The 22,949-nt window shown below is 37.1% G+C and overlaps 1 protein-coding gene across 1 annotated transcript; it reads left to right on the top strand.

Moving 5' to 3' along the window:
• The first annotated feature begins 1,891 nt into the window (after positions 1–1,891).
• LOC128215531 (polyadenylate-binding protein-interacting protein 1-like) lies at positions 1,892–15,495 on the top strand. Its single transcript, XM_052922215.1, has 10 exons — positions 1,892–2,068; positions 8,785–8,885; positions 9,038–9,091; positions 9,526–9,744; positions 10,351–10,463; positions 11,059–11,167; positions 11,788–11,910; positions 12,231–12,331; positions 13,724–13,832; positions 14,224–15,495. The coding sequence occupies exons 1-9, from the start codon at positions 2,014–2,016 to the stop codon at positions 13,788–13,790; spliced, it is 942 nt and encodes a 313-aa protein (XP_052778175.1). The 5' UTR covers positions 1,892–2,013; the 3' UTR covers positions 13,791–13,832; positions 14,224–15,495.
• The last annotated feature ends 7,454 nt before the right edge of the window (positions 15,496–22,949 follow it).

The following is a 22,949-nucleotide window of genomic DNA, read 5'->3' as shown; positions in this document are numbered from 1 at the left end:
ACACCACGGTTACTCCCCTTTTCAGATGTAGCATTGCTTATGGTGGTTCACAGGGGGAGATTAGACACAGTCTGGATGATCTAATCCCCAAATTAACACCTCACTCCCCCAGTGCCTTCCGTCTTTGAAAAAAATGGTAAAAACAAACAAAAAACGTGGACACATATATAAGTGCGACACCAAAGTACATTCGAGTGAGAAGTGATTACCCATATTTCTGTAAAATCCTTCGTTTAAGAAAAAAATAGTAAAGTTCGTGGACTCGTAATAGGTGTTATACACACGCTCTCATTGAATAGCATGATGTTTATGGGTGAGGCAGTACCAATGTCCCATCGAGTGACACTTCAGCACAGTTGCAGTCACCCACTAAGCAGAGTTACTGGAAGCAAATGTTTTGCCGTGTCTGGGAGTAGGTCACAGGCATTGTGTTTTATTTTCAAAGGGCATTTTAAGCCATGACTCTGTACATATCTTTAAAGCAGAGGCAGGTGGATATCTTAGTTTCATAAATGGGTACACCAAATCTATGATTGTAATCAAGATTGTCGTAAATGCATGGGCGTATAACATTAAACAGATATAATATGGTTTTTGTCTTAGAGCTATGTTTTCGAAAATGTTCTTAATATTGACATTCAGTGAATAATTTAAATATAGAATACATATTATTCAATTACAAGATTGGTATGATACATCAGATATTTTTTAAACGAAGTATTGGATGTTTATAGAAATTTCAAGACCATTCTAAAATATGACGAATATAAGACGAATTTCACGTTATTTGTATTTGTCCTTGTGTTAACGATATAAGTAAAAATACAAAAATAAGTAAAATTTCGTCAGATCATCTGGGTTTAAGTATTTACAACTGTTACAATAAAGAAATAATAAGGAACTGATAAAACTGTGTTTATTTGCCAAGAAGTCGCTGAAAGAAGCGGCTCGAATATTAATAATATTTGGATATAATTTAACAGAACCATTCCACCTTCCCGCATTAATATTGACTGTTAAACATATGATGAATCGTAATATACTGTGATGTTTGTTTTTGTTTGATTTAGTTTATTGCTTTTTGTACAAATGAATGTATATTTTAAGTGTACTTAGTGTGCACATAGAACAGCCTGAATATGTTTATATATAAATACGTTGACATATTTCATGGTATGCATTGAATGCGTGGTGGATGAAGTACAACGTAGTCGGAAATAAAATATTTGTCTGTCTTTTAGTTATTTTTATAGTATGTTTTTTCCATTTTGTAAAAAAATGATTAGCTGTATTAACAAATACATATATGACTCGTATATATAAAGTTCTATTGTTGAAATGTCGAAGGCACTTTTGTTGAATTAAGTTCTAGCCAATAGCTTTTTTTTTTAAATACTTCATAAGTAAGGGACACTTAGGTTAACTTATTAAGTAATGAAGGAAATTTTGTTTCAGTATCACTTGTAATACTTAGTTCCAATGCTCCAATATTGTCTTTTACTTTAGATTGAATTATAGTATTATACTGCATCATTGTTAAATAAGCTTCTTTAAGAATCCTACTTTACAATGTGGTGTTTCATTTAAGCTATATGCATATCACACGTGCTCAGTTATTGGCCTTGAGATTAATAAAACTTGAAACTTGGTACTGCCGTCTATCCCAGTATAGGAATGGCGGCCAATCCAGTGAATGTCAGGAAGGTGGCCACTGTACATCAAATGTCGCGATTGATGAAAATCGATGGTAAAGATGATGATGATAATGATAATGATGATGATGATGATGATGATGATGATGATGATGATGATGATGATGATGATGATGATGATGACGACGGCGATGATGGCGACGACGATCATTGTATTCGATATGTATTGTCACCGATTCATAACCCCGAGGTGAATGAACAGTGTTATTTTTTTTATTGTGAAACAAATTTTAGTCACATTTTTCTACATAAGACTTGCGAACCACCAACACTTGTACAGCATTTAAATTACCAGTTCATTATGACTTCTAATTATGACGGAAGCGGAGAGCCAGACTATCAAAATGGATTAAATGGTGAGATTGGTGATCGCAGTAACAAAACATCTGGCGTGTTTCACCTGATCATGCTGATGTGTGATAAGCTGGATTTGTTTTCATATTTCGACCATGTCTATATGAACATATTAGTTTTCAATTTCATTTTTTTGCTATTTCGAATTTGAAATGTAAATTATTTTTGAATTTGGATGATTTTTAAAGAAATATTTTACGTCATGATAATATGCTACATTGAAAGTATGGCTTGAACATTAATTCCTTTCTTTATAGTTTGGCTTGAATATTAAGTCCTTTCTTTACATTTTGGCTATGAATATTATAACTCAGTTATGTATAGTGTTAATAAAAAAGATCTGCAGGCATCCTAGGAGCTAGTCTAAAATAAAAGACGTGTTATACTGTATTCTTCCAATCCCTTACATCTAAACTGGTTTGTGCAAAAACCGGGGGTGTTTGAAAAATATTGAAATTGTATCAAGTGAAGTATTTTACGGTTGAAATTGATCATAAAGGTTTTGTAAGAAAAGTGGGTAGTTATTCCGATTGGGATTCCGGGTTAAAGCATATTACGTCTATAAAATACAGTACACTCAACGCGGAACTACCACTTTCCTTTTTCCTCGGCGGATTTTGGTCATCGCGGACTCGACATCCAATTGATCATAATCCTCTTTCCTCGGCGTTTTTACTCGTTCACCCACCGAGGCTGATCAGTGGACCGTATAATTACAATCGCCGTGTTACTCTGAGGTAAAAACACCGCGAAACTCGGAGGAAAACCGATAAGAATCTCCCACTGTATCTAATTTTGTTTAATTTATTTGATAATTTTTGCTACACCCGTAATTGTTTATAAAAATAATTTATTTCGTGTACCTAATTTTCGGACACCCAAAGGACATCAATCGTAACTTTCACACTTACCAAGTTTCACGAAGAAGATTATTGATTTTCATCTTTTATTCTGGCTAGATTACCTAACCGTATAGTACACCACTGTGACAAGTTAATTGGTAAATACCCATCTTAAACGATGTATTGCATGTAGAAAGAGAAAGTGTGAAATATTTATTGGAGGATTAAATAAACAACAAGGGCAATCAAGGGATTAAGAAAACAAAGACATGACATTTTTGTAAAACAATCTGCCAATAAACTTAAAAACTTATACCACACTTATAGACTGAATGAAGCAATTATGTACAGTTATACTTATTGAATCATCAATAAAAGTCAACACATTCAATGATATAGGTAACTAATTAATGTGATGAATTAAAGTTGGAAATGCAATACTCCAGTTACATTCGAAAACACCACTCAGACGCATTAATCCTGCATAACAATATACATGCTCTCCATGAGATCCTCGTGGGTAAAACTGTGAGTTATGTGACGTCACACAGAGTGACTGTTTGATCTTAAGCCGATAGAATGTGTTATTCATTTCAATGCATGTATAAAATGGTGTTTAATGGGATTTTAATTAACTTGATGAAGGATTTACACTTATATGCGTTATAAATAAGTTTAAAACCATTGATAAGTACGGATAAATTAATAAGTCAGGTAAAATGCAATTTGGAAAAAAAGACCGAAAAATATTCACACAAAGTTCTCAACACCTTCATTACTCCAATCTAATTTAAGTTTTCAACACCTTAATATAGTAAGAGAAAGATGACAATAACAAACACAAACGCACGCTATGGTATATCTTTCAATTACATAATGTGAAAAACAACAGTTGTTAGACGATGCTGATGAAAATTGATATGGAAATTTTCGATAATTGTTTTTAAAAAGAAACTTACTGTACTTTGAAAAATTAATTATCTTATTATTCAATACTGTTTTAACAGAAGCAATGTTCTGTAGTAGCTATGCACAACACGCGGAGTTCCGCGATAAGGTCAATATATCGATTCGATCACCGGCGCTACCGGCAATAAAACCCTCCATAGAAAACGATTAACTCGGTGCAACCCGGCGAAATTTAGCGAGGAAAAAGGTTGCGTACTCGGCGGAAATCCGCGATAAATTAAAAACACCTCCGAGTCACCGAGGAAAGTGGTAGTTCCGCGTGGAGTGTACTGTATCATAAAAACAAGAAATATTACCTGATAATGTTATTTTATATTAGTTCCGTACACACAAAATAAATATCCAACGAATAATTATGAGTTTGACGGGTTTTTCTTCATTTCGTTCTGTCAAAACAACGATATATACATGAAGGGCACCTGCAAGGGTTCAGTTAACAATTCTAAATCAATCATAACATTTCGGCCATCGCCGAGTTGTTACGATTGTATTTATGAGGTCTATCTCGAAGCTTGTCGGAGGTGGCCGAATTATTAGGATTGGGTCGAGTTGTTCCGCTTGGCATAATTATTGTCTGTGTCAGTCAACTTTCGTTGTATTAGAAAGGTAAATAATGTGTTTTAATGCATTAAATGCTTGTTTTGTGCAAAATAACTTTTCACTTACATAGTAAAATATGAATATAAACCTTTTTTATTCATTTCAACCATACAATACTTCACTGAATACAATATCAATATTTTTCAAACACCCCCAGTTTTTACACAAACCCATTAAGACATGAGGGATTGGAAGAATCCCGTATAACAAGTCTATTATTTTAGACTAATGGTACAGACAGACTACCTATTTGGGCTGTAACTAATCTGCCAAAATTGGGCCGTATGGGATCAGCCAAAGTAGCCCATAAGACCTGCCAGTCTGAGCTTTATGGTCTTTCAATAAGGGTTGTATGGTCCATCAACAATGGACTTTAAGTTGCAGTCTTAAATTAAATTTTTAAGTCTAACTTTAGACTTAGACTTTTGATGTGCATTGAATGGAGCACTTCAAGGGTCGATGTTCAATCCATAATGTGTGCGTGTAGTTAATACCACAGGGCTCTCGCGAGGGGGCAACTTAGCCGAAGTGGACGCCTAAAATTCCCAGACTTCGCCCATTTGTATCATCAAAGCGACATTGACTTCGCCGAAAAAATTAGCACATTGTAAATCTGCCAATCAGCGAGTATTTGACCACTGTCACATTAGTCAAAACACCGCAATTAGCCATTCATAAAATTAGGTAATCTCCTAATCCCATAAGTGGGCCGTGCCGTCCAATTACCAAAACATCGCCAGTAGGCGGAGCTATTGATGGTTAACCAATCAGAATGTACATTGAGAAGTCCCTGATCAAATGATATAAGTTCGTCTTAATCAGATTGAAAAGGCGACACAATTATGAAAAATCTTGTCAAGCATTAAAGAAGTTCAAAAGTTATTGATATACAGTACACTCAACGAGTTAGACCCACTTTCCGTTTCCCTCCGCGGATTTTTGCTATTGCGGCCAACACAATGATTTTATCGACTGTCCGCGTTCCTCGGAGTTTGAATTTAAGGCCCTCGGAGGGTGATAAGTTGACCGAAGAATAACGAACTCGGCGTTCCTCGGAGGGGTTAACTCCGCGAAACTCTGCGGACGCTAGATAAAAATCTACGCTAAAGTTATATTTATTTCATTAAATTTTTCAACAGATTACGACGGCTCCAGTAAATTGCTATTATTCTTTTTCCTCTGCCTGTGTTGCATGAAGCATGAAGTTAGCTTACCACAAGAATGCAGTCGTATTTCACTAGTTGCACATGCATCTTATAAACATGTTTTACTAATGACTGATAAACACATGCAATTCTAGGTTACACATTTTCGGAAAATCAGGAGGTCAAACACGCGTTCAAAGTTCACAGCGCATGGTTTTGAAGGCCTTCTTGCCTCGTTTTCTGTGGAAAATTCCATGAAACGTCATAGCTATTTTTAACCACCAATAATAAATAGTATATTCTACATTGTATTGATCACGCGCTTGACGTCAGAGGTCATGGTTCAGAATCTCGTAAATAGTCGGCTGCTTTATGATGCAATAACTTAGTGGATATACTTTAATGATTCAATGTTTATAATTCAAGACAATATTCAATTGGCGTTTACGGACATAAATACAAATTAAACGTTGGTACATGTAAGAATCTTTTACGCTTAACAATGTGCATAAGCATAAAAATAAGTAACTTTTAAACAAGAATGATTTCTTGCTTATCTGATTAGACTCGGAGTTCCGCCGCGGGATCATAAAATCGGACGATTCTCAACGCTATCGTTCATATTAAACTCGGCGGTAAGCCAGCCACTCGGAGGAACTCTGGGGGATTTTAGCGAGGGCAACAGTTTTACCCTCGGAGGAAACCCGCGATCATCGACTTTATCCCTCGGAGTGAGCGAGGAAAGTGGGTCTAACTCGTTGAGTGTACTGTATGTATTGAACAAACAATGCAAGACATTTTAAACATTGTTGTTTTTGAAGCAGACAGTCATAGCCATCTCGGGCCATCGGCAAGTAGGCGCTAAGAAAATCAATAACATGACATAACAACAAATATCTGATTGGTTTTAGTGAAATGTTCATGATAAAATGAAATGATAAAAAATTATTTGTATACACAAAAATATCTTCTTTTTTTGCTTTATGTAGTGTTTACTTACAGTATTTTTCTCCTGTTTAATGACATTAAAAAATCGGTAAGATCGCCATTTTGTCAAAAACAATTCAATTTCTCAACCTCCCATTATGTATTGGTAAAATTTTCAGCAAGAACAGTGATTTAAATGTCATTTGGTTCTTAAATGTCAGCATATTGAAAATTATTTAGCCAGAGACAAGTATATAACAGCATAGCTGAATGTGACATTCGTACCCATCCCGAACGTACCAAAATAAGATTTATCCCCCTACTATATTGACAGTTCATTTATAAGGTCATTTTGATTGTTTCAAATCCTTAGCTGTCTTGGTTTTTGATTCATTTTAGATGCTATTTGGAGATAAACTATGTGACATTGACAAATACACTTTTCCTGAGCCAAAAATGATACATTATTTGTGAACATTTTATATAGTTATAGCAATTAATTTGAATGTGAATATAAACTTAGGTGTGTGGTATGGCATTGTTTTTGTATCAGGTGTTACGAAAAGTATCACTTCTCCCTAAAGTCTCCCCACTTCTCCCTAAATTGACTGAAGGGAGAAGTCACTTCTCCCAAAAATTTCAGCCTAGTGAGAGCCCTGTACCATAGCAGTTATTCTTGAAAAATAAGGCAACAGTGAGCCCCAAGCCTGCTACTAAGGTCTAGCTGGAGCACTGACTCGTATGAGATACATATAACTTAATCACAATTACAATATGTAGTTCATTTCCTGGTGGCTGTCTTTAAATATTATGTATGATTGTTGACGTGCTAAGGCCCCTGTCACTGTACTTTGAGCACCCATGGTCTTTGTTACTGCTTCTTTGGCCGAAAACTGTGTGCACATCATTTTACAAACACCTGTCCCTTGAATTTGTGCCATTACGGTGTTCAAGGTAGAGGGCTATGTATAAAAGAGAACTTTTGATGCACATTGAATGACCTTAATTGAGCACTTTCAAGGGTCAATGCTTAATCGATATTATGTGTTGTAATACTAATAGTTAATACCGTCAGTTAGGTGATATTCTTTCTTGAGTGTGAAAGTCATGAATATGTTTTATTTTTATTCTTATTTCTGAAAAATAACTTGACAAAATGTCTAATAAATATCAAATATAGTTAAAACTGTAAGAGAAACCAGGTTGTAGTACAATTGCATTCAGCACCTGTTGGGTAAATTTAATAATCAAAGGTGGCTTTGTCCAAGAAAAGGGCACAATGGGGCATAGTAAAAAGGCAGCAGGGTGATGGAAAAGGGCAGCAGGACCCCCCCCCCCTGCTATTTAAGCCTAGCTGGAGCACTGGTGCTATCAAAACACATGAAAATGTGATTTATTTCATGAATTTTGTTTGTTATTTTCAAATATCCATTTTCAAAAACTCTTACTGAATAACAGTACGTAATAATATGTATTTGTACCTGTCTAAGTAGCTACCGCTCATATTGGCGAAAAGTGTTTGCCGGTACGTTTTGAAACTGTCCCGATAGCTGAAGTGGACTTATCAGCATTGTTCTTTTCCCATGGCTGTAAAATGTCAAAATCTGGGCTATCAGAGTTGATAGGCTTCTGTCGACTAAGTTTGTGCATTATATAAAAACTAGGTCTTGTCTGATCAATACTTTTAGATGTGAATGGACAAAATGTGTTGGGGCAAGTTTGATAACCAACCAAATGGCTTGAATCACCCGAGCGTTATCGCCCTGTAATTATAGATATTACTTGGAATTCGTCTTGTAGCAAGTTGGACAGCTGGACATTGCCGGTAGATTTTCAAACTGTCTTAAATATTTTCAAAGAACGGAGGGCAGAATATTCAGACAAAATGTCTAGTGTGTCCAAAAAGCTTTCATGAGAACTGGTCTGATAAATAAATCTTTAACCAATCATCACCTGTTTTGGTCAGAATGTATATGGACAGAAAATATCAGTTAGGTCAACCCTTTGATAATGTCACCTCAGTCACTCCAGAGTTATGACCCATGAATTGGCAAAAACTGTTTTTATAGTGCCGCTCTCTAAATTTGGCTAATGTACAGTTATCACCAAACTTAGTGTCCTTAAAATAGCATGGACGTTTTTTTTGTGATACTTGGAGCTCTTGTATAATGCTTATTTTAATTACAAGTTTCATACATTTGAGCAATTCAAATTTATCAACCTTTTTACTTTCAGGTGAGAATTCTGGCTCTGCGAGCCCAAAGAAAGCATACACACTGTCTGCAGATGCGCCGGTCTTTGTGCCCAAGTTTGGCATGCCTCAGTCGGAGTTTGAGGTAAGAACTGCACAATGTTAAATATGTTCATTATGCAGAAAGTGTAAATCTGAACAGTTTCTTTTATAAGATCAATGTTACGGTAAATAACTTACTTGGAATAATCCTTCATGATAAGCCTGAAAATTAACTAGGGAATGTTATCTTTACAGCCTGTTCCCCCTGAGGCGCCAACCCTGTACATGAGTGGTCCTGAACCCACACAGGTAAGAAAAAGCAACAGCCTTCATTTAATTCAATATGACCAGATGATGAGCATATTGCACACCAGATAATGGGTTCCACTTCCAGCAGGGGAACTTTTCCATGCCAAACAATATTGGTTTTTACTCTAAAAGTGGGTGATTGAGAGTCATGAGAGTTGACTCATATATATACATGCGGCTGTCCTATCAAATGAGGTTTAACAAAATTGCTAATTGAAATTGAGGTCCAAGTCGCTAAAAATCCACTCTTGCACATCCACAGCAGGCAAAATGGCAGAGGAATTTATCTAATTAATAGATTCAAGACTACATGAAGTAATGAAATTATTTATTATTTTCAGGATTCTGGACTTTCTGGTAATCAATAAGTTACCAATTAATTAAACATATTTTTAAGGTTGTTTAATCATATGGAACTTTTTTTTCTCTGACAGAGTGAGATTGAAGAGTTTGAGAAGCTAGCTTCCCAGGCACAGACAAACCTGTGCATGCCACAGACTGACGACCCTGTAGAGTTGTTTCGCATCGCTGTCATTACACTGACCACAAAAGGAAACGTGGAAGAATACATTAAACCCATCGTTGCCAAACTCAACAAGGGCATCAATGACATGGCGGTCCTTCAGAAGATGATTGACATTCTTTTCAATCATGTAGGTTTTAAAAATGAGTATTGTGGATATACCAATAATTATGTCTACCTTTAACCTAAAATATAATAGTTAAAAAAGACTCCATGTTTCTGTTAAGTGTATTGTTAAATTATCTAACAGTCTCAAAACTATTCTTCATACGAAATTGGATGGAGTCATTAAATGTATAGAGAATGATAGGTTAGTACTGTATATGGGGAAAGTTTATCTGGCATCTATTGGTTGAGCAGAAAGAAGCCTGCAGAACTGGTAACTCGATCCTTTGTCCCACATTTCACATTATCAGATCATCTACTGTTAAACCCTGTAACTTATGTTATATATGCTATTGCACATGAAACTAATGGCAATATGCATATACGCCATTTACATATAGGTTTTGAGGCACATCTGAATAAAAAAGTAGTAAAGTTAGGCCATAATTAATAACATGTTTGGTGTTACCCGACCCACAGTTTATATAAAAAAGTCAAGAGAAAAAAACAAATGACATTTAGAAGCTAAAAAACTTAACGCCCCTTTGATGATGTTGAAGTAAACAGACAAAAGTCGGCAAATGCTTGTGTTGCTCTTGTTGAACTCATTTGCATGATACTCTTATTTCAGAGTTTATCAGAACCGAACTTCAGCTATACTGGTGCTCAGATCTGCAAATACCTTGCAAGTGACCTGAAGAGTCATCCTACCTTCAGCAACTTCAGACAACTCTTCCTCAACAAGTAATTTGTTCTCGTCATCACTGACATGTTTTGTGGCTGCTTATATTCTCTGACAAAAATAGGAATGAAATTGTTCCACTTGATTTTTATCTACTTTTGAGCTACTTGGTGTTGTCAGCAATTGAGGCAGCATAGCTTTTCATAACCTTTGGCATTAACACCAGAACAGGTTGATATGTGTGTACCCAGCTTTACAGAATATATCAGGTAGTCTGTAAACCAGTTATTCAGATTGAAAAACAGTCTTGGTTGGTTTCTTGGCTTGTATTGCTATTGGTACACACTCTTGTACCTGCATAATGTTGCGTTTCTCAGATCGAAATTAGACTTTGGATAAACAAGCCCGAATTCTTATACTTTTGCTTGGCATGAATTTTTTTTACAAGCTCGTCTATATAGAATTCAGAATTTAAGCAAGCCCGGAAGACATTTTACCAGTGCAGGGCTTGCGGGCTTGTGTTAATTTCGACCACTGGTTTCTACCTGCATTTTTATACAAATCTACTCATGGACCGTACATGTAGGTGGTGTGAAGGTGTGTGACCCAGCCAGGTAAAACCATCACCACGATGATATATTCCAACCTACATTTCAGGTGTAAAAGTGCCTATGATGACAGGGAGGCATGGGTGTGTGACCCGGCCAGATTTAACCAGCTCTCCAATCTCGCAATGTTGATAGGCCAGCTCTTTCTCACGCTTGAGGTATATGCTAATCATACTCAAATAGTTTAAAGCTAAACTGGTTTAAAACTCTTATTTCATTTAGCCCGGATACTTAAACTTCATATTATGAAACTGAAACAAGTTTTTCTTCATTTTGTTGGTTTAATTTACTTGTTTGAAATTTGAAAGTTTAACTATCAGTTAGGCAAATCATTTGAAGATTTTATGTTTGGTCTGATCCCATTGCCACAAATGTTGTGTTTAATTGCCTGACATTTCCTGTAATATATAATAGAACTTGTTTTATGCATGTTGATAATGTGAATGGTAAGGTCACTGCTGTGGCAAACCTTTGTCACTGTGAAATTGTGAAGCTCGGATTTTCAACTTAATTAATATCCCGGAGAACCCCAAATGGAATTGTTATTGAATGTAAACAATTCATTGGGACACCATATTATTACAACATAGGCTGCTGATTCCTTCAGGATTGATAAAGAGCATGGTGATTTTTCTGTAAAAGGGCATAAAAGAATTTGAATGTGGCAATGTTTCTCTTTTCACATCAAGCCCACTTTGGCACTAATTAGTGTCTAATAACCCCCAGCTGCTGAATCTAAGTGAAATCTTTGTCACTGTATTCTGTATTTCCCCTACAGGATGAGGTGAATGGTGAGGTACACAGACTGGGTTTCCTGCGTGAGGCCATCAGTCTCCTGCTGCTTACACTGCTGGCTGAACCCAACGACGATCGAATCAAAACTGCCGCACAGCTACTCAAGGTAAAATCATTTAACTTTACGAACTCCACTGATATACTGGTAAGACTTAGAATCGCATTTATATGATTTGCTGTTACAGTAGAGAAGTAGCATTATCCTTCTACCATCTGCATTCAATAATTGATCTGCCTTTACTTGATATTGATTTTTTGTATAATCTTTAATCTGAAGCCATTTCTTCTATTGTTTAAAGGGGCAATGCAATGCCACAATTATTTTTTTGAAATTATATTGCATAATTAGGGGTTATCATTATTGAATAAATCTTTTTGTTGCATTGAACTTGCATGTTTAATTATTTCATATTTCTTATTTTTCAGTTGACTGGGTTTGAGATAACTAAAAATTCACATCTACCAGGGGACTTTACAGAAATATACAACATCATTAGAAGTTTAGAAAAGCACCCATCCCTTAACAGGTACGGTTCGTATACATGTTTTTTAATCAAGGCTAAATTTTGCAAACATAATAAAAGACATAATAGTCAATGCATTATGTATGACAGGCCAACAACTAGGATAGTCATTGCAATTGTTGATATTGGATACTGTTTGGCTGGCTCGAAACCATATTTAATGTAAAAACTGCATACAAATGATCAATATAACATTTTTGTTATGCTCCCCGCCGGGAGAGCATATAGTTGCTGCTTTGTCCGTCTGTCCATCTGTCCGTCCATCTGCACATTCTTGTGAAAATAAGTTAGAACTACTGATGGGAATAAAATAAAACTTGGTATATAGAGAGATGGCAATGAGATGAAGTGCAGTGCACAACACCATAAAACTACCATGCATAATCATTAAGTTATCTCCGCTAAAAAAAAATTGTGATCAGTGCTTGTCTTGGCCATAACTTAGGAAAAACAACTGATGGGCTTGAAATAAAAGTTGGACTATATATATATTGCTTTAAGGGGATATGCAGTGCACAAGAAACATTTTTCTTGTCTTTTTGGTGATGTTGTTTTTATAAAAAAAATCTGAAATGGGAGAAGGGTAATTCAAGTTTGAATAAAAAATTTATTTCATGCAAAAGTTCATTCAAATTTTGTTTTTGAACTCAGAAAATTATACACATTAAAAAGTTATCAAGCTGATCATAGTTTGAAATGATGCCCATTAGGGTCGTATTACCATAATTTAGTAATCTCCCCTTATCCATTTTTATTTTTATTGGTGCTTCTTCGGGCCATATCTTGTAAAATATTAAAGGGATAGAAATGAACTTCAAATATAGATATATGGCATTGAGTGAAAGTGCAGCGCATAAAAACCATAATCCTACCCTGCATCTTTTTAAGTTATCTCCCCTTTACATGATAATTAAAAAAAAAAAATGGTTACTTGTCCATGCCATATCTTGGAAAATACTGAATGGATTGGAATGAAACTTTAAATATATATAGATGGCAATAAGGGGAAGTGCATTACTAATGAACCATAAACTTGCCCTACATTTTTTTAGTTTTCTCCCCTGAAATTCCCCTTATCTGATGGATGCAATACTGATACATGTATTGAATATTCTGTAATTCTTTCAATCGAAATTGAAGTAAACTATCTTTATTCGCTTTAGTATGAACATGTCAAGTTAGAATGTACCTGTTCACAATTATGTTTTCTGTAACCCACTCTATATGACTGTGAAGCCATTAACAAATTTTAACTTCAACATTCATCACAAATCAAGATTTTATATAACAAGACCTAATAGAAAACATTTGACAAATCTCATGTTTGATTTGGGATCGCAGCCTTGTGTTAATTTCAATCAGTGATTAAAAGATGATGTTTCTGAATGATTGCAGGACTAGTCACTGCCTGGTGAACTCTGTGTTGAGTCGCCTGGAGTACAACTGGGGGGTTGCCTCTTGACCTCCATAGCCATGCCCACAACACAACACCTGCACAAAACTGGTGAGAAGAGCCACATTGTTTCATTCAAGATTGTGTTAAACTCGAGCATGCTTGCCAAATGGGTTAAAAAAGGTGTGGGTTTATAAGCTCAAAGCCCCCGCCCTAGTTGCATGAAAAATCTCGGAAGCAATATGTTGTCCCAATCTGATTTACAGATTGTATGCCAAACACCTGGTTCTGGTGTAGTTCATTTGCAGTTTTTGTAAAAAACTTATATGAAGGAAAAACACAACTTATTCTACGTGGTCTAATTTGCAACAAAAACAGTCTTATATAATGTTTTGGGCAAGAACCATGTCAGTTTGCAGTATAAAAGAGTAAACGTCAAGAAATTCCATCATGCTGTCATTATGCAAGACAAAAGTGTGCATTTCTTGTATTTATTTTTCAGACTAAGTATCTTACCAAGAAAAAGCAACTCAGCGTGGTTCATCAAATTGAGGAACATCACTTCAGTCACTTCCATCCAGCTTTTATAATGAAAACATAGAATTCTCAACAAACTATATAAATCCTGAAGTCATGCAGCATATTCAGACAGAAGATTTGTGTTTTGTGCAGTTGTGTGTCTAAAATACAAAGGTCAAACAGTAGACTAAGATTTTCTCTCTTGTATAAAATGATCTGTCATTGAATCAATGATGGGCATTATTTTTCTATTCAAATATCTGATCATTAGTATTTTGCTCAAATCATTGCACATATTCGCTGTATGGAATGTTTTTAAGTTGTATTACGTTAGTTATTTTTGATGGTTCACGACTATTTTTTTTTGCTAATTTCTTTGTGTTCATTTAAAAAAACGCCTAAACTTGAGAGAGAAAATCTTGTCGAGTGATGAAGATAAAGGGTTGGAAATAGATAACTCCAACCACGGATCTCCAAAATAAACGTGTATATAACAATGTTCATTGATTATAATATTCCTTGTGACAATATCACACTCAGTTATGCTTGTGAAAGACAAATAGGAAGGTGATTTTGTTGTTCGAATGATACTTATAGTTCATTTTGAGAGCACACCTTGAACAGCTGATGGTTACGTTTGTTGTAAATAGTGCTATATTGATATTTGATGCCCCTGACATGGATATTGTTTTCTGTAGTGTCAGTGATATCGGTGATATCTTTTATAAGTAATCAGTTCACTTCCAAATACAGATAATGAATTTATTTTAATGAATTTCAACGACATGAATAGAAGGTAAGATTTTGAGTTGGGCAACAGTTAGATATTGCAATGTCCAAAGCCATGTTTATGAAAGGTCGGAAGTCTCTGTGTTTAAGACTTGGACTCAAAACTACAAATATTTCATATTACGCCATTTAGTATTATTTTCTTACTAGCAGAACCTTTGTGATGGTAACTGCTGCATGTTTCGGAGCTTACAACGTTCACTCTTATATACACACATTTTAAATAAAGTTTGCAATATAAATGCTTATTTTAACATTTTAAAAGTTGCTTTAACGAGTCCTTTGTCTTAAATTAATCCTTGAAACCTTTTGTAAACATGGACCCAGTTTGTGACAGATTCTTTTAAACGTTTTTTATACAAGGTTAAAATTGGAAATATGACCGAAATTTGTGTTTTTGTAATGGTGATTCCAAAATGTTAACATATACTGATCTATTTTGTCTGAAATAAAGTTTCCAGGGGAATATTTTAGTTTTGTTTAGCGATATTGTATGCACATATGTTTCACCTTGTTCTGACCTTTATTACTCTACATGTTGTTACGTGAGCGATACGTGCAGCTACGTTCACTTTGCTGCAACTCCGGAGTGGTGAATAGACTGGCTTTTATCATCATCCCGGTTATTAGGAATTAACTTAAATAAACTTAGCTGTTTAATTATGGTCATAGAAAGGAGGATGAGGTCAATTTTTAAACATGTCTTCACATTGCTTTCTGACTACGAAGTTGTTGAACGAATCGGTGTTTTCAACCTTGTGGCCAAGTAATCAAGTTCTTCCATCAATTAGGTCTCTGACTCCCCATTTAATTATCCTCTCTAAAGACTAGTTCGTACAGGTGGGTTTCCCGTCTTTGATCAACTGTTGCTACTGTGGAAACTACTTACGAGTGAGGTTTCTGTCTGAGACTATTACTGTAAACACACACGTTTCTCTATCAGTAAATGGTACTGACAAAAACAATGTAATACTGGGAGTGGGTTTTATCCACAACGTTACTAAAGTTGCTGCTGTTTTAGGGTCTGCCCAGACGCAAAACAACCAAATCAAAGTCAGATAGCATGAGTTGTGGGTAAAGACAGCGTCACGACTAACCAGTATTCAACTATGACAATTCAGTGCAACTTTGGCCTTAAACGGTTACACCAGAACCCCGATGTTAAACAGAAAACACCACGTGGAAGTAGTCGAGAGGAAGTCAACACTAACATAAGTTGCAAAAAGGGAAGTCAGAAGAAATAAATGTTATGCAATGGATGCAAAAATTGAATTACTTATACTGAACAACATAAAAATAGAGGAGTATACAGCATTAGTAACAGCAGAAAGTGGTTTGCTGGAGTAATATAAAATAACTAAATGTTGGAAGAGAGATCTTCAAAAACGGAATAGAAATCAGACAACACGATCAGGACATGGTAAGAGCTGTCCCTAAACTAGAATATTGGTTCTTCGATTATTGTCACTCAATTATTTGCGAATATCTAACTACCAACCAAATGTATTACTAGCATGCACACATATGTTTCTTCGTTTACTTGGAGATTTTTTTATTCCCGGCCGGGGACCATGACATCACATTTCGCACCGTTGTGTATTAAAACGCCTTATATTATTGCTACGCCCAATGCCATGTAAATCAAACCATGTTCTTTATTTGGTATTTCAAGTACACTTGGTACCTTCAATGCAAAACCTTTAATTGTTTGCAGGGAAAAGGCTTTAAAGGAACTTTACTTGTAACCGTTTTCCAATGAAAAAAAAATGGAAACAGTTGCTATAGATGAAGAAATAACACATTTAAAGTGACAATACTACAGTTTCCATTTTATCTTACACATTATAAAGATTCGGCGTACAAAAGCCCAGACCGAGTTGTTAATGAAAGCAGTGTGATCCAGAATGCAGTGAAAGCTAGACCCATTAAATGCGCACACTGCTCTAAAAGTAGATTTAAATGTTCAGAATACTTTTTTCAAGCGTCTTGGGTAGTCAGAGATTATGTGAACCAGAGATAGTTTTGAAGTCATATTAAAAGGAAGAAGAAAGCAAATATATGTAAATGCAGAAACTTTTTTTTACAAATGGGAAAGGGTTTGTAGAAATAATGCCTTGAATTAAAAAAATGATATTTCCAAAGTTCATTATGTTTATCATTATGCAAATAACGAAACGGAGAAGGCACCTAATACAGTGATCAGTACACCTAATATAATGAAATGTGCACAAAACGAAATATAGAACGTACCTCAAATCTGAACAAATATAAAAAGCGGCAAAAGGTGTTATCTGCAGCTGGCACGTTTTACTTCTTGCAGTAATTATCTTTAACAGTGCCAACTTCGTCTTGCACCTTTGACCTCTTGCAGCAATTATCTATAACAGTGCCAACTACGTCTGGCACCTTTGACCTCTTGCAGCGATTATCTTTAAAAGTGCCAACCACGTCTTGCACCTTTGACTTCTTGCAGCAATTATCTTTAACAGTGCCAACTACGTCTTGCACCTTTGACCTCTTGCAGCAATTATCTTTAACAGTGCCAACTACATCTGGCACCTTTGACTTCTTGCAGTAATTATCATTAACAGAGCCCACTACGTCTTGCACCTTTGACCTCTTGCAGCAATTATCTTTAACAGTGCCAACTACGTCTGCCTCGTTTGACTTCTTGTAGCAATTATCATTAAATATCATTAACAGAGCCAACTACATCTAGCACATTTGACTTTTTGTAGCAATTATCTTTAACAGTGCCAACTACATCTGGCACCTTTGACTTCTTGTAGCAATTATATTTAACAGTGCCAACTACATCTGGCACCTTTGACTTCTTGCAGCAATTATCGTTAACAGTGCCCACTACATCTGGCACCTTTGAGTTCTTGCAGCAATTATCTTTAACAGTGCCAACTACATCTGGCACCTTTGACTTCTTGCAGCAATTATCTTTAACAGAGCCCACTACGTCTGGCACCTTTGACTTCTTGCAGCAATTATCTTTAACAGTGCCCACTACATCTGGCACCTTTGAGTTCTTGCAGCAATTATCTTTAACAGTGCCAACTACATCTGGCACCTTTGACTTCTTGCAGCAATTATCTTTAACAGTGCCAACTACATCTGGCACCTTTGACTTCTTGCAGCAATTATCTTTAACAGAGCACATTACATCTGGCACCTTTGACTTCTTGCAGCAATTATCTTTAACAGAGCCCACTACGTCTGGCACCTTTGACTTCTTGCAGCAATAATCTTTAAAAGAGCACATTACATCTGGCACCTTTGACTTCTTGCAGCAATTATCTTTAACAGAGCCCACTACTTTGGCACATTTGACTTCTTGCAGCAATTATCTTTAACAGTGCCAACTACATCTGGCACGTTTGACTTCTTGCAGCAATTATCTTTAACAGAGCCCACTACATCTGGCACTTTTGACTTCTTGCAGCAATTATCTTTAACAGAGCCAACTACGTCTGGCACCATTGACTTGTTGCAGCAATTATCTTTAACAGAGCCCACTACATCTGGCACCTTTGACTTCTTGTAGCAATATCTTTAACAGAGCCCACTACGTCTGGCACCTTTGACTTCTTGCAGCAATTATCTTTAACAGAGCCAACTACATCTGGCACCTTTGACTTCTTGCAGCAATTGTCTTTAACAGAGCCCACTACGTTTGGCACCTTTGACTTCTTGCAGCAATTATCTTTAACAGAGCCCACTACGTCTGGCACCTTTGACTTCTTGCAGCAATTATCTTTAACAGAGCCAACTACATCTGGCACCTTTGACTTCTTGCAGCAATTATTTTTAACAGAGCCAACTACATCTGGCTAGTTCAACTTCTTGCAGCAATTATCTTTAACAGAGCCAACTACATCTGGCTCGTTCAACTTCTTGCAGCAATTATCTTTAACAGAGCCAACTACGTCTGGCACCTTTGACATCTTGCAGAAATTATCTTTGACAGAGCCCACTACGTCTGGCACCTTTGACTTCTTGCAGCAATTATCTTTAACAGAGCCAACTACATCTGGCTCGTTCAACTTCTTGCAGCAATTATCTTTAACAGAGCCCACTACGTCTGGCACCTTTGACTTCTTGCAGCAATTATCTTTAACAGAGCCAACTACATCTGGCACCTTTGACTTCTTGCAGCAATTGTCTTTAACAGAGCCCACTACGTCTGGCACCTTTGACTTCTTGCAGCAATTATCTTTAACAGAGCCCACTACGTCTGGCACCTTTGACTTCTTGCAGCAATTATCTTTAACAGAGCCAACTACATCTGGCACCTTTGACTTCTTGCAGCAATTATTTCTAACAGAGCCAACTACATCTGGCTAGTTCAACTTCTTGCAGCAATTATCTTTAACAGAGCCAACTACATCTGGCTAGTTCAACTTCTTGCAGCAATTATCTTTAACAGAGCCAACTACATCTGGCTCGTTCAACTTCTTGCAGCAATTATCTTTAACAGAGCCAACTACGTCTGGCACCTTTGACATCTTGCAGAAATTATCTTTGACAGAGCCCACTACGTCTGGCACCTTTGACTTCTTGTAGCAATTATCGTTAACAGAGCCAACTACATCTGGCACCTTTGACTTCTTGCAGCAATTATCTTTAACAGAGCCAACTACATCTGGCACCTTTGACTTCTTGCAGCAATTATCTTTAACAGAGCCAACTACATCTGGCACCTTAGACCTCTTGCAGCAATTATCTTTACCAGAGCCCACTACGTCTGGCACCTTTGACTTCTTGCAGCAATTATCTTTAACAGAGCCAACTTCATCTGGCAGAGCCCACTACGTCTGGCACCTTTGACTTCTTGCAGCAATTATCTTTAACAGAGCCAACTACATCTGGTACCTTTGACTTCTTGCAGCAATTATCTTTAACAGAGCCAACTACATCAGGCACCTTTGACTTCCTGCAGCAATTATCTTTAACAGAGCCCACTACGTCTGGCACCTTTGACTTCTTGCAGCAATAATCTTTAAAAGAGCACATTACATCTGGCACCTTTGACTTCTTGCAGCAATTATCTTTAACAGAGCCCACTACTTTGGCACATTTGACTTCTTGCAGCAATTATCTTTAACAGTGCCAACTACATCTGGCACGTTTGACTTCTTGCAGCAATTATCTTTAACAGAGCCCACTACGTCAGGCACTTTTGACTTCTTGCAGCAATTATCTTTAACAGAGCCAACTACGTCTGGCACCTTTGACTTCTTGCAGCAATTATCTTTAACAGAGCCCACTACATCTGGCACCTTTGACTTCTTGCAGCAATATCTTTAACAGAGCCCACTACGTCTGGCACCTTTGACTTCTTGCAGCAATTATCTTTAACAGAGCCAACTACATCTGGCACCTTTGACTTCTTGCAGCAATTGTCTTTAACAGAGCCCACTACGTCTGGCACCTTTGACATCTTGCAGCAATTATCTTTAACAGAGCCCACTACGTCTGGCACCTTTGACTTCTTGCAGCAATTATCTTTAACAGAGCCAACTACATCTGGCACCTTTGACATCTTGCAGCAATTATTTTTAACAGAGCCAACTACATCTGGCTAGTTCAACTTCTTGCAGCAATTATCTTTAACAGAGCCAACTACATCTGGCTAGTTCAACTTCTTGCAGCAATTATCTTTAACAGAGCCAACTACATCTGGCTCGTTCAACTTCTTGCAGCAATTATCTTTAACAGAGCCAACTACGTCTCGCACCTTTGACATCTTGCAGAAATTATCTTTGACAGAGCCCACTACGTCTGGCACCTTTGACTTCTTGCAGCAATTATCTTTAACATAGCCAACTACATCTGGCTCGTTCAACTTCTTGCAGCAATTATCTTTAACAGAGCCAACTACGTCTGGCACCTTTGACATCTTGCAACAATTATCTTTAACAGAGCCCACTACGTCTGGCACCTTTGACTTCTTGCAGCAATTATCTTTAACAGAGCCAACTACATCTGGCACCTTTGACTTCTTGCAGCAATTATCTTTAACAAAGCCCACTACATCTGGCACCTTTGACTTCTTGCAGCAATTATCTTTAACAGAGCCCACTACGTCTGGCACCTTTGACATCTTGCAGCAATTACCTTTAACAGAGTCCACTCCGTCTGGCACCTTTGACTTCTTGTAGCAATTATCGTTAACAGAGCCAACTACATCTGGCACCTTTGACTTCTTGCAGCAATTATCTTTAACAGAGCCAACTACATCTGGCACCTTTGACTTCTTGCAGCAATTATCTTTAACAGAGCCAACTACATCTGGCACCTTAGACCTCTTGCAGCAATTATCTTTACCAGAGCCCACTACGTCTGGCACCTTTGACTTCTTGCAGCAATTATCTTTAACAGAGCCAACTTCATCTGGCAGAGCCCACTACGTCTGGCACCTTTGACTTCTTGCAGCAATTATCTTTAACAGAGCCAACTACATCTGGTACCTTTGACTTCTTGCAGCAATTATCTTTAACAGAGCCAACTACATCAGGCACCTTTGACTTCCTGCAGCAATTATCTTTAACAGAGTCCACTACGTCACGCACCTTTGACTTCTTGCAGGAATTATCTTTAACAGAGCCAACTATATCTGGCACCTTTGACTTCTTGCAGCAATTATCTTTAACAGAGCCAACTACATCTGGCACCTTAGACCTCTTGCAGCAATTATCTTTAACAGAGCACACTACGTCTGGCACCTTTGACTTCTTGCAGCAATTATCTTTAACAGAGCCAACTACATCTGGCACCTTTGACTTCCTGCAGCAATTATCTTTAACAGAGCCAACTACATCTGGCACCTTTGACTTCTTGCAGCAATTATTTTTAACAGAGCCAACTACATCTGGCTCGTTCAACTTCTTGCAGCAATTATCTTTAACAGAGCCAACTACGTCTGGCACCTTTGACATCTTGCAGAAATTATCTTTGACAGAGCCCACTACGTCTGGCACCTTTGACTTCTTGCAGCAATTATCCTTAACAGAGCCAACTACATCTGGCTCGTTCAACTTCTTGCAGCAATTATCTTTAAAATAGCCAACTACATCTGGCTCGTTCAACTTCTTGCAGCAATTATCTTTAACAGAGCCAACTACGTCTGGCACCTTTGACATCTTGCAACAATTATCTTTAACAGAGCACACTACGTCTGGCACCTTTGACTTTTTGCAGCAATTATCATTAACAGAGCCAACTACATCTGGCACGTTTGACTTCTTGCAGCAATTATCTTTAACAGAGCCCACTACATCTGGCACCTTTGACTTCTTGCAGCAATTATCTTCAACAGAGCCCACTACGTCTGGCACCTTTGACATCTTGCAGCAATTATCTTTAACAGAGTCCACTACGTCTGGCACCTTTGACTTCTTGTAGCAATTATCGTTAACAGAGCCAACTACATCTGGCACTTTTGACTTCTTGCAGCAATTATCTTTAACAGAGCCAACTACATCTGGCACCTTTGACTTCTTGCAGCAATTATCTTTAACAGAGCCCACTACGTCTGGCACTTTTGACTTCTTGCAGCAATTATCTTTAACAGAGCCCACTACGTCTGGCACCTTTGACTTCTTGCAGCAATATCTTTAACAGAGCCCACTACGTCTGGCACCTTTGACTTCTTGCAGCAATTATTTTTAACAGAGCCCACTACATCTGGCACCTTTGACTTCTTGCAGCAATATCTTTAACAGAGCCCACTACGTCTGGCACCTTTGACTTCTTGCAGCAATTATCTTTAACAGAGCCAACTACATCTGGCACCTTTGACTTCTTGCAGCAATTATCTTTAACAGAGCCCACTACGTCTGGCACCTTTGACTTCTTGCAGCAATTATCTTTAACAGAGCCCACTACGTCTGGCACCTTTGACTTCTTGCA

The sequence above is a fragment of the Mya arenaria genome, chromosome 13 (genome assembly GCF_026914265.1).
Source record: "Mya arenaria isolate MELC-2E11 chromosome 13, ASM2691426v1".
NCBI lineage: Eukaryota > Metazoa > Mollusca > Bivalvia > Myida > Myidae > Mya > Mya arenaria.
Note: the sequence above shows the minus strand (reverse complement) of the source record. Positions and strands in the feature narration are given on the sequence as shown.

Bases quoted from the DNA above. Each gene is read 5' to 3' on its own strand.
- LOC128215531 (XM_052922215.1), top strand. From the start codon at position 2,014: ATGACTTCTAATTATGACGGAAGCGGAGAGCCAGACTATCAAAATGGA. The intron at 8,886-9,037 runs GTAAGAACTGCA...TTATCTTTACAG, and splicing joins TGCCTCAGTCGGAGTTTGAG to CCTGTTCCCCCTGAGGCGCC. The intron at 9,092-9,525 runs GTAAGAAAAAGC...TTTCTCTGACAG, and splicing joins GTGGTCCTGAACCCACACAG to AGTGAGATTGAAGAGTTTGA.